Source organism: Meleagris gallopavo, chromosome 1 (genome assembly GCF_905368555.1).
Source record: "Meleagris gallopavo chromosome 1, MGAL_WU_HG_1.1, whole genome shotgun sequence".
NCBI lineage: Eukaryota > Metazoa > Chordata > Aves > Galliformes > Phasianidae > Meleagris > Meleagris gallopavo.
In genome coordinates, this window is record NC_139404.1 from 167186914 (window position 1) to 167204388 (window position 17475).

General features: G+C 41.3%; 1 protein-coding gene across 1 annotated transcript; it reads left to right on the forward strand.

The window, feature by feature from the left end:
- The first annotated feature begins 850 nt into the window (after positions 1–850).
- Positions 851–5098, forward strand: KCNRG (potassium channel regulator). The gene is made up of 2 exons (XM_003203366.5): positions 851–1509; positions 3364–5098. The coding sequence occupies exons 1-2, from the start codon at positions 932–934 to the stop codon at positions 3614–3616; spliced, it is 831 nt and encodes a 276-aa protein (XP_003203414.3). The 5' UTR covers positions 851–931; the 3' UTR covers positions 3617–5098.
- The last annotated feature ends 12377 nt before the right edge of the window (positions 5099–17475 follow it).

Consider the following 17475-nt stretch of genomic DNA (forward strand, 5'->3'; position numbering starts at 1 on the left):
TTCTGACTACTGTAGGTACTGCTTATTGTTTACATGCTCTATACTACAAAAACAAATTCAGGGTAAACACCTCGAATAAATTCTAGAGGTAAAGAGAAATCAACTGATATTGATAAGAGAACAAGCTGCAAGGTACTCTGTACTTTGCAGTTTACTTCTCTAGCATGACATCACTGGGTTGTCTTGTTTCATCCATGTTTCTTTGAAGCCACACTTCCTTAAGATGTGGCTTCTATGCTGACAGTCAGTGTGGTGAGAAGGCAGCTTGTGTTGTCGGCCTGCAGAGGTGGCAGGTGGAGCAGTTTCTCTCCATCCGTGTCGATCCAGATTGTAATTCTGAGAGTCAGGAAAAAAGATGGGATGATTTGCTTGGAATGGTGTGTAAGGCCTTGGGAATAAGGATATTATTGGTGTTTAACATTGAAGACATAGATATGATCTTTTAATGGTACTGGGAATTGAGTTTTCTGGGTGTATTGGCTTGCTTGTAGGGTAACAGTGGCTTTAAGTGAAATGTAAGCTTGAGTTTGCTGAAGTGCCCCCCTTTAAGAGCATATGATCCTGAAATATGCAGCCTGAAGTACACCTCCCTTTTTCTTACGGTAGTCCTATGAACAGCAATATATAGAATAAAAGCATTCTGTCCACGTTTCCAGGAAACAAAATAAATGGGTGCCATACTTCAGGGATATTCCTTGGCCTCTATCGTGATTTAATGTGTTGTGATGATCAGTTTGCTGTCTTCCAGTAGTCCTTGCAAGCTTCAATTCCAAGAACCGAAGTTTCCAAGCAACCAAACCCTGCAAACAAAAGTATTGTATTTACATCTTTGTTACCTTGGAGTGCTGCTGCTGCCCCACACGTCGCTCCAGATGGCCTGTGGGTTAGCAGAGATCAAGTCACAGACATACAGAGCGGAGCTGAGGTAGTGATGAGCGGTCGAGAGGTGGTTGCTCTGAGTGTGGGAGGTGTGAGATTTGTAACCCGGCCCTGCACCTTGCTGCAGTTCTCCGAGTCCAGGTTAGCACGCATGTTGGGTGGTGACGACCCGGAGTTTAAACTGGTGAACGGAGAGTTTTTTGTGGACAGAGATGCCGGTTTGTTCAGTTACATCATGGACTTCTTGAGGACTCTTCAGGTCTCTCTGCCTGCTGATTTTTCAGACTTCCAGAGGCTGCGCAGAGAAGCGGAATTCTATGAGCTGTACCCTCTGGCTGAGCTCCTGGGCCAGGAGCACCTCCTGAAGCCGAGGCTGGAGATCTTGGAGGTGCGTTTTTCCCCCCAGGAAATGCAGGCCTTTTTCCGGATCTTCGGTTCCTGCAGTAGCACCGTGGAGACGCTGGCTGAGCAGATCACTGTGCTCACGGGGCAGCTGCCAGGGCAGGCCTGGAGCAGTCCTTTTCTTTCTCAGAAACCACTAATTCCACTTCCTTTGGAAAGACCTTCTCATCACGACATGGTTTTTCAGTGTGGAACCGACTGCTCTGCTGGTGACCGGATTGTGGCCAGGTACTCTCCAGAATGTGACTTCTCATGATAGAAACACCTTCCTGGCTTCTACTTCATTGAATACACTCTGCACACTTAGCAAGCTCATTGTGAAGAAACTGTTGGACAATAGTCAGAGAAAAAAAAAAAAGTTCTTTCTTTCTGCTAGCTTAATGTTAGGTTTTCCAGCTCTGAAATAACCCTGTTTGATTTCTGTCATGTTGTTCTTCAAAATGTTCCTGACTGAAATACTGTTCTTGATGTTCGTTTTTGTGTTTGGTTGGGTCTCTTTTCTTTGCTCTCTCTGCAAGACTTTAGAATTTCATAGCATCAGTGACCTCGTAGAAAACTCGAAAAATGGAATGAAATGAGGCAAAGAAAGCAAAATAAATAAGTAGTGAGGTACAGAAGGCTAAAATCCACTAGCTTACGGGCCTGTAGACTTTCATATTGAAAAGAAGAAAAAAAGGGTGGCTAAACAGGGTCAAAAACAACAGAGGAACTGAGATGGCAGTTCAGGGACTGGAGAGCTTTTGTAGAGCCTTTTTATTCCAGGAAGAAGGGTTATTTTATTAACTATGGGTTACACAGTGGGTTTTCTCACAGCGAAGTTTGTTTAATTAAGATTGCTATAAATCAATGATTTTTGTGATAGCAGTATCATATTCCAATAGCAACTTATATTTTTAAAACAAGCTCTTGCTGGATGTCTCTATTGTATGGGGACACATTCTTACTGTATAAGAAAATGTAACCTCATTTGTCCTCTGTGGCAGCTAGAACATCTGGAACTTCATGGAAATTTCATTGAAATAGTTCCAAAAGGGTTATTCTCTCTGAATATTTGAATTAACACAGCAGTCCTTTGATTGTGTCTTAAAAAAAATCAATAGAGCCTATCTTCCTTTTAGCTCTCTTCAGCTAAGCAAGCTCAGGAGAGAGAGAACTACTTTGCATTTGTGAAGCGACATCTATTTATATGGCAAACCTCAATTTTATCTATTTTTAATTATTTTACTGGACTGACAGTTGGCTGAGCACGTTATGGCTGCTTAAGTGGAATATTCCTGATTCTTCCCTTTTTTAATTCCGGCTTGGTAGGACTTTCCCTTTGCATATCAGTAGAAGAGCATCCCCTGATGCTGAACCCCCCTGAAACAAGCCAGCTTTGGCACTGTAGCCTGCTGAATTTCTCTTGACTTGGTCTTTGTGCTGGCATCTTTTTTGTGTGCTTTCTGTAAATGTTTGGTGTATTTCCCTGTGAACTGTGGAGCAATTTCACTCTTCAGCTTATGTATTTTGTAACAGTACTTTTATCTGACTTCTGTTCCTTCAACTGGATAGATTCTTACACTGTACTTGATACCAAGTAAAATCTTGAGGTGATGTGAAAATGATTTACTTACTTGTTACCACCAGAGCTGCTGTACGGGGTGACTGCAATAAATGTCACTGTTTCTAGAGAGATCCTGTGTAGTGGGAAGTGGTGCTGTTGGGATGTGCCTTGCCTTGCTGTCCTTTCCATCATCTCTTACCTGGGAAGTTGTCACGGATTACACAGAGCATGCCGTCCACCTCTCTTGCACTGAATGAATTCAGGGTTTTCTCTGCTGGTTTAAGTAAATTTTGTTGGGGGGGTGAAGGAAAAGGGCTTATTCCTCAGTCTGAGGAATGCTGGTCTTACAAAGAGGGAAGGAGTGAAGTTGTCCTCAAAGGGGGGAAGAGATCCAGCATGTTGGCTGTAGGTCTGTGCAGCCAACTGCTGGCATGCTCCATCCAAGCACTTGATTTTGTTCTATTATTCTTGTTGTTTGATTACATCCTTCAAGAAAAGTATTAGAAGTGTTCTGTAACTGCTTTTTTTTCTTATTTCAGATATGTTTCCATAAAACCTGACAACAGAATGCTGATAAATGGTACTAACGTGCTAGGCCTGCTGATGGACACGTTGCTCAAAGATGGATTTCGCCTCATAAGCACCAGGACAGTTTCCAGTGATGAAAAAGTGGAATGCTACAGTTTTGAAAGGACACAGAGGCCTGCAAGCCTTAGCATTGCTGCAAACCAACACCCAGAGAGCTCTGGGACGGTGCAGGCAAGGAGAAGCCGAGTGCAGAAGGGGAAATAAAGCATTTTCCTATACTCCTGTGAAGGTGGAAGAGGTGTTGCCAGCACCAGTGGCTTTTTTTTTGTTTGTTTGTTTGTTTGCTCCTTTGAAACTGCAGCTATTGAGGGAAGTAACAAACAAACTTGTTAAAAAAGGAGGCGGAAAAAAAAATGCTTTCCTGCCTTTCCCTGCTCCACCCTCTTTAATTCTAAATAAAAGAACCACAGATTCAATGCTGTTTTTGTGGACCAGATTGCAGTACTTTCAAGGGCAGTTTTTGTTTTTCTCTGTGGCTAAAACTTCTGTGACTCACAGAGAATCAGTCACCCCTTCTAGAAAATTATTCCTATGTTCTGTGCTCTTCAAATATGATCACATGCAAAGGAGTAACAATTTGACAACTCTCACTGAAGCAGTGTGGAGAAGTGGCTGGAAGAGGAATGTCAACCTGAAAGACTGGAGGTTGTTTCTGCTTTGGAAACACACACCAATTCCTGTGATGGCAAGGTCACAAGTTATGTTGCTGTGGGCCTGGAGACACGAGAGCATGGCTTTGTGAAGCCACTGCTGACGTTCATGAAATAATAATGTGTCACTGTCTCTTGCAAAATACTCCTCTGTCCTCTCCCCACACTCTGAAGACACTGAGCTGCTCATTAGTGCTGAGAATTAAATGATAAAGGTCCTCAGAAAATACTTGTGACACGAACAAAGAGTCAGTTCTTGGAGCCTTGACTGTAAGAACAATAATGTGATGAACAGTCCTTCAGATGGAAGAATTGGTGAAATTTTAAACAAAATAGTACAAGGCATTTCTTAGTGCTTGTTAAATGAAAAGGTATTTAGGAAGGAGGCTTGGCAGAGGTCGCTTTGGGAATGTTAACCCTGTACAATGGTTTGTAAAAGTGCCAGAATTATCTCAGGTATGGGAGAGATGGGAGAGTTAATGAGGCTTTATAGATGAAGAACCTTTTGTCCTGCCTGACAGGCAAATCATGGCAGTGTCAAGGATTCATTATTTGTATCTGATTTTATTTCTTGTTGAGAAAACATCATCTTTCCAATGCTACGTCGGCCTGCCTGATTAATTAGATCTGGCTTTCCTTTAGCTTTGAAGTGTGAATTTCTTTACAGCACTTAGGAATGGTGATGGGCCGTGGGGATCAGTCTTCTGTTTCATGTTTGTAGGGTTTGCAATGAAACGGATCATTCTGGTGCTGCTATCAGATGTTTATGTTCTCTATGCTACCATAAAGCATTTTAGCTTGATCCAGGTGTTTTGGAGCTTTCCAGGGATAAAATAATGTGATTATGGGACGACATCTCCTAAGTTGCTTACAGGCTACATACATGTAGTAAATATTATGGAACGTCAACCTGTATGCTTTCGCTTCAAACTCTATTTTTTTGTCAATAATGTCAACCAATATGTTAATGCTTTGAGCACAGGCCTTTCATTAGACTTTCTACTAATAAAATTAGGCTATTTCACCTACTGCAGAAGCAGAGTTTATTTTCAGTGCTGTAACAGCCATTTTGAACATTGAGAACTCTTTTAAAATAAGGAAAAAGAAATATATGTGTTTTAACCTACATCATTACTCATACTCTGTGGTTTTGGCAAAATGAAAATTTGATACAACCATTTCACACATTGCAGCACGGCTGAGGCTGGCTGGGCTCCCTGGGTCCCTCTTCTCCATCCCCTGTCCCAGAGCAGGGTGCCCAGGGCCACGTCCCAGCAGCTCTGGGAGATCCCCAAGGAGACCCCACAGCCTCTGGGCAGCCTGTGCCAGTGCTCCGTCACTGCACAGCATAGAAGGTCTCCTGGTGTTCAGAGGGAACCTTCTGTGCTCCAGTTTGTGCCCATGGCCTCCGGTCCTGGCACTGGGCACCACTGACAGAGCCTGGCTGTGGCCTCTGGCACTCTCCCTCAGGTATTTATGGACATTGATGAGATCCCTGAGCCCCCTGCAGCTGAGCAGTCCCAACTCTCTCAGCCTCTCCTCATAGAAGTTTTTGTGTCCCATCATCAACTTTGTGCCCCTCTGTTGGACTCTCTCTTCCATGTCTAGTACTTGTCTTGTACTGGGGATGCAGAGCTGAACCCCGTGCTCCAGGTGTGGCCTCAGCAGTGCTGAGTAGAGGGGAAAGATCACCCTCATGGGTTAACTTTTATCCAGCACAAACACCATCTTACGTACCTAATATTTTGGCTGTGGAAGAACACCCCAGTGAAAGTTCCTGTCCTGTAAAGAACCATAAATACTTTATCTTGACCTGTTAGGGCCATGTACCAAGAACCTGTGCATATGAAAATTAGTAAACCAAGATTCCAAAGCTTTTCTGTAATTTATTCTTAGCAATGAACTGAGATGTGTCATTTTTGCACCTGTTTCCTCTCCTCTCCTCTCCTCTCCTCTCCTCTCCTCTCCTCTCCTCTCCTCTCCTCTCCTCTCCTCTCCTCTCCTCTCCTCTCCTCTCCTCTCCTCTTCTCTCCTCTCCCCCTCCCCTTCCCTTCTTTTTCTTCTTTTCTTTATAGTTGCTTTAGGAAGTATGAGAGCACATGTGTGTATGGCAATTATCCAACAAGTGCATCAGCAGCAGAGCCTTTCACGCTGGTGCATTTCCCCAGCAGGTAGTAGTTGCAGAGGGAGAAGTGAATTTGGCTGATCAGAGCCAATTAACCACAAGTCTGGGTGATTTTCAAGCCTTTTGGTCAAAACCAGATGACATGTTAAACTGACTAATTTCACACACATCTTGGCAGGTCCACAAGGTATGGCATCTCCCAATACAATCTCTGCTGGACTAGAAGTGTGGTGGAGAAGATTTGGTCATGTTTTTTTCATACAGGACAACTAGGGGCTCTGATTGCTCACAGCTACCTCTATTTTTGATTAAATAGAAGTTTTTGAAACGCTTAGAATTTTTTTCCAGTTAACTTGGAATTTGTGATCACTGACATTCTATTTCTTCAACTCATTGGCCACTTTCTCAAGAGAACTTCTTTGTCAAGAACGTAGAAAATTTGCTAATTTAAGTCCACTTACGGTTGCCTTTTTATTCTTCATTGCATTCAGAAAAAATTTGCAGACTGTCCCAGAAACCCAGCCTACTTCTGGATGTGCAGTGAATTCTCCTCTGCTTTATAACGCACAAGTAGAATCCCAGAGCAGTGGCGCTGCTGGAGGGAAAGGAAATGAAGCTGTAAGATAATGCTGCCATTCTGTCCGGCAGGTACTCAAGTTTACGTAGCAGAATTAGATTTTCTAAAAAGGGATGATAGTGGCTCGATGCTTCATTTACTTTCATTCACTTGATGCTTTGGAACAGGTTGCCCAAGGAGGTTGTGGATGCCCCATCCCTGGAGGCATTCAAGGCCAGGCTGGATGTGGCTCTGGGCAGCCTGGTCTGGTGTTGACGACCCTGCACATAGCAGGGGGATTGAAACTCAATGATCATTGTGGTCCTTTTTCAACACAGGCCAATCTATGTTTCTATGATTCATTTGTAAAAAGTGGATAATTCAGAAAGAAACACAGAATCATTGAGGTTGGAAAAGACCTTCAAGATCCCCAGGTCCAACCATCAGCCTGACCTACCAAGTTCCATCACTACACTGTCTCTCTCAGTGCCACGTTCACGTGTCTTGGACATCTTCCTCTCTGGGGAAGATGTTCCAGTGCTTGAACACTCTTTTGTGAAGAAATCTTTCCTGATATCCGATTTAAGCCTCCTCTGGTGCAATTTGAGACCACTTGTCATCACCTGAGATCATCTTGTATTTCTTATGTTAATATTTTCCCCCTCTTTTATAATCGGATTTTACCTATATTTATTTTTTCAGCACTTGGAAGGTCTTTTATCTTCCCAGTTTTTACCTTGTTTGGCTCATTTTCAATTGTAATGCTCAGAAATAACTCACTTAATCTGAGCTTTGCAAGGCTGAAGTGTCTTTGTTTTGGGAAGGGATAAAACTAAGGTATATCCAACCCATAGTCTGGGTGGGATGCAGTTCTGATCCACAGCTGAATTCAGTGCCAGAAAGTAGCCAAAGTGGATAAGAAGTCAGTCCTGTTTGAGATCACAGCAATTCAAGTGCATAACTATGAATAATTAGGAAAAAAATAAAAATCTGTTCCTACATTGCTGGAAAGCGTTATTGAATATTCACTGGGAAACAAGCTGGGAACCATCCAAGAGGAGGAGGGAGACTCACTGCTTCTTATTCCTTCCCTGTGATTTGTGCTGAACCTTTGCCAGGCTTTAACTTTACAAGGTTTATTTTTATTGATTTTCAACAATAAACAGTGGGAGTATCTACAATAAAAGATTTACAGTGCATCACGAGGAAATACAACTCCCTACCAAATATTATATTGATCTATTCCCAGATGCTACTGAAACAGCATGTAAAAGCCCAAAGCAAGCCCTGCGACGGAGAACTTCCTCTCTACTGACAGATGCGTATGCCTGTTATGTCTTCAGAAAACAATAAAAGGGAAGGGAGTGACTCCACTGCTTTGACCATATCTTCAACGGCCCAGTTAAATCTGTCAGCTCAATGTAAGCCACATAAATAAAGAACTGGGAACCAAGGGAACTGCTAGCGCATCTGAAGATTCCCACTCTTTGAAGCTGCATCTCCTGCTGCAGTCAGGCCATAATTACTCACAGAAGGCCTTGTTGTGACTAGCGAATGGATGGACCAACCGTGATTTGAATAGTCTGGAAATGGCTGGAGATATGCCTGGAGCTCAGAGTACTCTCAGATGGGTGGGTGGGATGTAAATCACCAGTCATCATGTCAAATCAAAATAAATCTGACTTCTGTTAAAAGAGAGGGAACGTTGGCGTTCTAGACCGTAGTGTAGTTGCTGCTGAAATAACCCCCTGAAGTTTTATCTCTAAGAGTGATCTGACGTGTAAATTTCCCCAAGAATTCTTACTCCATTTCCATTCTAACGCAGTGGCTCAGTAATTGGTGGCTTCTTTCTGGTTAGAAAGATGATGAATGTCGCCCTAAAGGTTGGAAACAGTAATGTCTACAAATCTGCTTTGCAGAATGAATTTAATGCTTTGCTTTCTAAGCAAGTTACTGCAACAACAGCCAGCTGAGTGCTTGCAGAAATTGAGAATTAAATGTTGCAGCATTGTTCCATCCTCATTCTAGGCTGAAAAAAAGGCAATGGATTGGAAACATCACATCTGGAGTTTTACACATATTTTCGTGTTAGGAACTCAATTTTCTTTGAATTTCAAAGGCAGTCTGCAGATCTCATTGAGGGCCTTCTGAAATGACTGCTCTATGTTTCGTGATAACTGTGATAAAAGTAATTGGCAGGCATGCCATAGACTAGATGATCTCCAGAGTTCCTTTCCAATCCCTACAATTCAGTGATTCAGCAACAGACACAACACGTGTTGATCCTTCTTCAGTCTGCATCTCATTATAAGCCCTCCAGCTTGCTCCTAGGACTGATCACTGGCAGAGTAGAGGAAGAGAGCATGCTCTGTGAGTGGATAGAGACTAAAGAGAGCAAATCCAACTTACTTTCCTATTACAGGGGAGATAAAAGAGAACAAACATAGGGCTGGAGGGACTCAGTACCTTTGTGGAACCCACTTTCTGGCGGTGCTTAGGAAGTCTACACAGTGTAGTGGTAGGGTTGGCAGTACTAAGTTAATGGTAGGACTTAATGACTTTAGAGCCCTTTTCTAAACAAAATTATTCTATGATTCTACTGCATTGAAAGGAGAATTAGCCAAACCATCAGAAGTTCCAACACCGACAGATAAAGAAAAGCAGAAGACTGAATGAATGGGTGGGTGACAGCTGCTACAGGAACTTGGAAAAGGCACAGAATGACATAGGGTGGGACACAGACATATAAAAGACTACAGGGACTTAGAATTTGCTAAATAAGTGAATATGCAGAACAGCTTGCACTGATGTTTTGCATATCTGAAGAACAAAATCTCTCTTGAGGTTAGTTCTGTACCTGCACTAGGAAGTGAGCCATTGCAGGATCCAGACATTGAGGCAGTCTTCGTGATACCTCACATCTGGAAACAGTAGCTGGGCTTTTGGTGGCTGCACAGACAAGCATTGAAGGTCTGGATACCAGCACTGCCTTGGCTGCACTGGGGTGATACTTCCGCTAACTTGGACATTTCCTTTTGGTGGCCTTTGCTTCCAATCCAGTTGCACAGTGGAAAGCAGTCACCCTACTAGCAAATTCCTAAAGGAAGAATTAATAGAAAATAAGTTCCCTATCAATTTTCCATAAATCATAAATGCATCCTCTTCTGCAACAGATTGTTTTACACTGTATTTTCCCCATTTGCAAGTAAGTCCTTAAGCCATATAATCTTTGTTTGCTATCTGTGATTGTCCAAAACTATCTTCTGAAAATGGTTCAGTATATTGTGGGTGCCTGGAACATGCAGACAGTTAATGATTAAAATGGCCATGCTATCAAGAATGCAAATGAGAAATTGTGACTGGATGTAACTGAATCCTTCTCTCCTCTCTGGTAAAGCCAAGCAGAGCCTTCACCCCAACACTGTTGTCTGCCAACATTCAGAAGAAGTTTATCAACTGAAGCACAATGATGCAATTCAAAGTTTGCTTGTGCTCACCTGTCCTGAAACCTCTACAAACACATAAGGAAAAGGGTGGGCAAAAGACCTGCTTCTTGCTAGGCTCATCTTTCATTTCAGGTATTTTCTGCAGAACCTCATCTGGAAAATGCACCTCCAAGTAGAAAGACACTTCTGCCTACGTGCAGCACCTTGTGCTTAGCTATGAGCCTGACATGTGCTTCTGAGGGAGGCTTGGGTTTGAGTTGAATGGTCCAACATCACATGAAATTGAACAAGATAAAACTATGGGATAACTTTGCAACGGTTTTGATAAACTCAATTCTGTGGATGGTTCAAAACCCAACTTCTTGTCTATTCACAACACCAAGACACAGCCATGATGAGTGAAGGGCACGACGACATTTCTCAGGGGTTCATATCCAACACATTCAGGATATGAAGACCGGGATTCCTGTTCTTCTGAAACAGATGATGACAAACACGCCAACCTTCTACAGGAGGCTGTAACTACTGCTACTAGGATCACATAACTTTTTAGCTGGGTGAATAACATGTGGAAGTGTTCTGAAAAACTCAAACCAGGGCATTTTAATCTAGTGACTAAAATGAAAGAAAAAAAACAGCTGAAAATATAATTTTGTCTATTCTCTCAGGTGTAGGTATTCACACCTCTTCAGATCCAGGGCAGGCCAAAGAAAACACCATCCTGGAACCAACTCAGCATCTTTTTTCCCCACTCTGTTTTTAAAAGATAAAGTAGGATCTCTTTTCTCTTTCACTTTCCTTTCTTGCATGAGAAAGGAAGTGATGTTACTAAAAATCTTGTGTGGTCCCCATAAAAATGGAACCCAGAAAAGAACAGAGGCAACAAGTAACTAAAACAGACTCTGCCAATCTCTCTGTGACGCCTGGCATGAACTTGCTACAAAACCACTTCAATGGCTGAAAGGAAAAGGTAGAACTTTGAAACACTCTGCACTGTTCCAGATCTGAGCGTCAGACACCCTGCCATGCTGATGAAAGAAGCAGGTGAACAGCTACATTCAAGGAACAAGTCTTTTTTTTTTTTTTTTTTTTAACCCTTTTCTCTCAAAATTTTGTGTTTTGTTGGAAGGCACGTAGCTCCAGGCAATTGCAAAGCCTATGCTATGATGTCTATGCTTGGGGACTGTTTTCTCTTGGGGACCTAGGAACACTCTGAAGGACCCTGCCTACACCAATCCAATCACAAAACATTTACTAGCTAATTGTATTGCAAAAAGCCCACAAAGAAGTTGTCTTTTATTAAGATGTCAATTTCTGGAAGCATTATTGATATAAATGGCCTCTACTGCATCATATCTCAATTTCTTCTTAGATTTCTTCACGGTTGGATTTGATGATCTTTAAGGTCATTTCCAACCTGAGTGATTTTATGTCTGTGGCCATTTTTACCACTTCAAATTATTATTCACAAAAGTTAATTATCAGTACCCTATTTAACTTGGATCTCTCCTTCCCAGAAGAGTAGCTCTTTCTGCAGCAGATAGAAAAGTTCACCTGCTTCCCCCGTCACTCTAAGTTCCAATTGTTGCTGCGTTCGGAGACTGTTTTCCTACCAGTGAGACTTGGCCTGAGACAATACTGAGTTTGTTCACACTTAGCAATGTCTCTAATATCTGGTAAATCTTACTGGGAACTGGAGACTTTCAGAAAAGTATCTCAGTACCAGCAGAGTAGAAAACAGTTCAATCACCACTGAAGGATGGGTGCCCAGAGATTTCTAAGGATCTGAGCCAGATTTGATAATGGAGCGCTGGACTGATTAGTTTGCTTTTAGCTGAACAATCCAAAAGTGACTCAAGCTCATACAAATTAATTCCAGTATCATCACCACTGATGATTTCTGCTCTGACAACACAGCTGTTAATGGATTCACAGACTGCAGACCACATCTCACGAAACGCCCAAGATACTTCCAAACCTGCATCATAAAACTGCCTAGTGTTCCTAGGTACGAGCTGTGCTTACCTTCCAAACAAATTACATGCAAAGAGAAAATTAGGACGGATTTTGCAGAAGTTCTGTTCCTTGTCACCCTCTAATCAAGGCCAATGCATGTTAAGAGACTTGCTGACAGCCTAGACCACAAAATGGGAAGAACAAGTAGGTTCTGCTGTTTTTCTGTGTTTCTGCTCATGCAAACCAGAACCAGAGACAAGGTGCCTGTATCACTTGTCACATCTTGAGGCAAGATGTTTTGGCCTTCATTGAAGATCCAGGTAGACAGCCCTTAATAACAGTGCCACATTATGCAGTATGCCTCTGAACATTAAGCATTAAGTTGTACCCATTCATGAGGTATGTACTGATACGAAATTCTTCCCAGGCTAAAGCAATTCATCCAGCAAGAAAATAACAAATGCTACCATTTCTAAAACCAATCTTAGCAGTTCTTTAAGTGCTGACTTAAGTACAAGTTAGTGAATAATAAACAACTACCTGCTATATCACAGGCTAATGAAGAGCTCTGTTCAGTCACTGTCAGTCTGGAAAACAAAGGGCTGGACAGATTAACACTGCTCATGCACTGATTTACAGCAGTTGCTTCCACATGTGATGCAGAACAATACCCATGTACAAGAACATCAGATGCACAGGTACCAATGGTTCAACGTGGTGCCTGGGTACAAACGTACAGAGAGCAGAATAAGTAGAAGTATTCTTATATAGTAGAATTCAGGGTTGGTTAGTTGTTGGTTGTTTTTTTTTTTTTGGTTTTGTCTATGTAGTGCCAAGATGTGGAAGGAACAGGCAAATTTAAAAGGAGTTCAAGATATATGATTTGCTTTTAGTACAGAGGGTGACAAATTCCTGTCCTGAAAGCATGCTCTATGAGGAATCAGAGGAGTTTCACTTAGGCCTAGAAGTCTCAAAGGAAGAGACTACTGGCAGCTTGAGAAACGAACACTACAAATCATCAGGAACAGATGCTATTTTTACAGGAACTCTGAAATAAAAGTGAAAAAGTAGAGATACAGGCAAGAATTTGTCAATTACCTTTAAAAATATCCACTGCCCTACACTGGCCGGCTGCTCATAGTTGAACACTCAGAGAAAGGTGTAGTTTTGGAAGAAACAGATTGATGATACCTTCATAGAGTAAGGCAGTATCTTTCAAAAGCTACTTACTTTATGCCTGAATAAGCATAAAATAACAGGGTCGTGCTATCACAGCTTTGCCAAGTAAACTTTATATTTTAAGCTACTAGAATTGCTTGAATGAAGTATAAATTACACACAAGCCTTGAGGCTGTCTTATGGTTTAATCACAGTTTGGAAATTAAGTAACTACTCCTGAGAAGAGAAAGAGTTGTAGCTTCTCTGTTCACAGCAAGTTGCTTAAATCTCTTACCCAGAGCAGACTCTCGTCAATCACGCTAATTGGGGGAGAGAGAATGTAAAACCTTCTTGTCAAAAAGAAAACAAAAGCAATCCAGACTAGTGAAGAGGTGAATCGCTGCTGTTTGCTGAGCAACCCTTCTTTAATTCTGTTACTTCCCCTCTTCAGCAGCTGTAGAAAACCCAAGAGTATAAAGCAGTTTAAGGACATCTTTACTGGTGCTCTCTCCAGCAACTCAAAACAGAACTTTGGCATAACAGAGATCTGTGATCTAGTTCACAAATATTCAGCTATCTCAGTGTTCATCTACCGGAAACATAAGGTATTCCTTTAGTATATTTTAATGGGCACTTGTATTTACTGTATGATCTTTTTTACTATTACTTAGGAAACATCTTAAGTAAAGAATATGGAACTTGCAAAGAACTGCAGTTAGTCCAAGAAAAACAAATTCCACTACCCTTTGAAATCCTACCTGCAGCTTGCTTTCATCTGGTAATGCTAGCAGTTAACACTGCCAACAACCGTTGAACAAAACCGTTTTGTGACTTCTATGCTTTTCTGCACATATCATTGATTTAACAAGAAAGATGAGGAACATCTGTGGGCAACTTTCCCCAAGTACTATTTTTCAGAAGCAGGAGACGTGAACTTGAATCCCCCCCCGATTTCTGAAGAACCTAAAACCTGGGTTCTCTGTTTCCCAGGTGAGCCCCCTGGCCCTGGAACTGCTTCAGCCAATATCTTACACTGATCTGAAGGATTTTAGGTGGTCATGCCAATTTTTAAGCAGCTCACAAGGCTTAGTGACTTTGGGTCTGTCTATCTTTCCCATTCTTCCTCTCCAAGCACAGCATGTATCCTTGCCCTCTCTTGTTACTGTCCACTGTTATACCAGATTATATATACCAGAGAAAGAAAGAGTCCTTAAGCACTTCAGTTCTCAGCATCATGCTGTAGCCTTCTGTCCTAGAAGGCTACTTTCACATTGGTGTCTCTACAACCATTATAGCTCCAAATTTTTAGCCAGAAATCCGGTTCTTCAAACGAAGATGACCTTTTATACCCTCATCCACATCCAATGAAGAAAAAAAAAAAAATAATCTGTGTTGCTTAACACAGGGCAGAAGTGCCTTTGAAACAGAATTATTTTTGACAAGTTTCCTCGAGTGACCTGTTGTCCGGAGAACTCTCCACAGCTCACCCACTTCCACCACGAAGAGTGCCTTTTGAGCAAGGATACACCATAGAGTTCTAGACAATAACTGCTTTCATATAGTATCTATACATTTAGTATCCATTATCCCATTGCAACACGGATATACAGCGACAATTACAAGACAGGTTTTTGGTTTCCTTTATGAACTGTTAATACTTCATACATGTCCTTTAATTTTCCAGTATTTTAGGGTTGGTTTTTTTGTTTGTTTGGGTAAAAAAAAGGGCTTTTGATGTACTTACACACAGGAAAACAATAACTGGAAGTAACCAGCTTGTTGCACATGTAGCAACTTAAGAAGAGAACGAAGAAAACGAAGAAAAGCAGAAATGAATAACTAAAAAGCAAGCCTCCTGGTAAAATTACACTTGGTTAAATAGCAGAAGATGTTATAGATAGGTCTTCAAGAATCCTAATCATTAAGTAAGGCTGGAATCTATACCTTGGTAGTTCACAGACAGTTGGCAAATGTGAGTTTTAAAATCTATTAACTCCTCTTAAGAATGCAGGTAATCTAAACACTAGGCATTGGCATACTTTATCACATCTTCTGTCTGCCTAATCTTAAATTTTGATCACAAGGACAAAGTCCCATCTAGATTTTCTCTCATCTCTCTAAAATTTGGCTTCTATAAAGCCATTAATAAACTGCACATGGATACACTCTTTAACTGAGCTCTGACATTTACCTTATTCAGATGGAGTAGAACTTGATTCACAAGTAACTGTTTCACACCTTTTTTCCCCCCCCATTTTTGCTACTTGAGATAGTGCATTCAAAAAACAGCTTGAGTGCAACGAGCTGTTGATTTGAGCACAATTTGTTCCTGGAGCCTCCACAACAATACAGCCAACAGGGGGCTGTCTGGCTACACGATGTTACATTTTCAGCCTAGAAAACCTTTTCCAACCATACAACCTATGGTCAGACAAGCACACTTCCTAAACAACCTGCATGATGACAACACGGTAGCTCTTTTTTTTTTTTTTAATCTTTGCTTGCCACTACCATTCTTATTCTGATGTCCTAAGATTCATTTCATATGCATATATAGAAAGTCAGTGCTTTTATTGATATGTCTGAAAATAATATACTGCAAGAGTGATAGACTTCCACATCACCTTGATGGTAAGAAAGGTGTCACAGCCATTTCCATACACTAGGAATCCACATGTATGTGAGCATTTTTGTGTTATTTTTATGTAAAGATATTCTTCTGCCGAAGGAAAAGTAGAAAAGGATGCTGTCAGCCCCTTCAGCATTGAATAGTTGTCTTCTCTTTGTTCAGTCTCCTCCCAGTTACCACCAAAGCACGCAGTGAATACTGACAGCTATACTAACTTCTGAGAGGACAAAAGGCAAACTGATCTTTTTTTCTTGAAGCCTACAAACTCCTGGCCTTTCACATAACTATGAAAGCAGTTATTCCTGCAATTTTTTTTTCTACTGCCTCTATTCATGTTTCTCTCACACTGTACCTACGGGTACAGTAGTCCTGGACTACATTTTCTGCAAACTCCTTTGAAGAATTTAGGGAACGGATAGGTGAAGTCAGTAGGAGTGTCAAGAAAGGAAGACTTAGGCCCAGAATATTCCTGACACTGGTTTAAGCAATGAAACAAACTTAAGTTCTGGACGATTCTGGATTGCCATTCTTAAGAGGGTGGAGGGAACTTTTCCTTGGTGCCAGCACTGCTGCTCTCACAACAAGCACATTCAGCCAGCTGAGCTTACCAAAAATCAAACTCAAAGTCACCCAGTGAAACCACCATGGAAACATCAGAGCCAGGCTAATACTGAGGGGAACAGAAGACTGTCAGCCCCAAATTTGTCTTGCTTGAGAATCACAGGACTGTAAGTACCACACTTATTTGTTTGTCTACTATTCTAGCTGGTCCAGTAATATAATCTCTGAAGCATTTTCTTTGCCTTTATTTCAACAAACTATCAGAAGTGTGTGCGTATGAGACTCTGTGTTCTATAATTTATGCCTTACGTGTTATAAGATCAGAACTACGTAGGATTTCAGAGTATTTATGGTAGATTTTCAAATACTATGCCTTTTAAACTACTTCAAAGCACTGAAGCTTCCAATAAAAGATCCCTTTATGCAGAGCCACATGCTTACCCCACAGAACCCATGGTTCATTTATGGCATCTCCTGCAGTTACAAGCAACAGAAAAAAAAAAAAACAAAAACAACATTACAGCTACAATACGATTCCTATATCTCAGCAGAAGCTAAGTTGGTCAGCACTATCTACTTAAGAATGAAGATTCAATCTGGATACATGTTACTATAATTAATGTTTATTTCAGAAATTTCGAATGCGAGGATCGGATTTTACAGTAAGAAAAGGGAGCAATATTAGATATGTTACATTTTGTTTATTAACACAGGACTGTTACAAGCGAGGCAGAAAAATAGAGCTGTACCTGAGAGCTGTTAAATAACTGCCAATGGAAATAAATTGTTTAGGGTGCTAACCAAGTGATTCTACTTGAACTGCTAACAAGGTAACAGACAACACTCACCTCTTCCTCTGCGATCTGAAGTCATAAATGCCATAGAAAATCCCATGAGGAAACACATCCCTGTAGCACAACTAATAGACAAAGCTTGAAATAAGCAAAAATAGAAAAACATCCCTTCAAGTGACTATCATCCC

Coding starts and splice junctions, on each gene's coding strand:
- KCNRG (XM_003203366.5), top strand. CDS start 932: ATGAGCGGTCGAGAGGTGGTTGCTCTGAGTGTGGGAGGTGTGAGATTT. Junction 1,510..3,363: donor GGTGACCGGATTGTGGCCAG/GTACTCTCCAGA, acceptor TTCTTATTTCAG/ATATGTTTCCATAAAACCTG.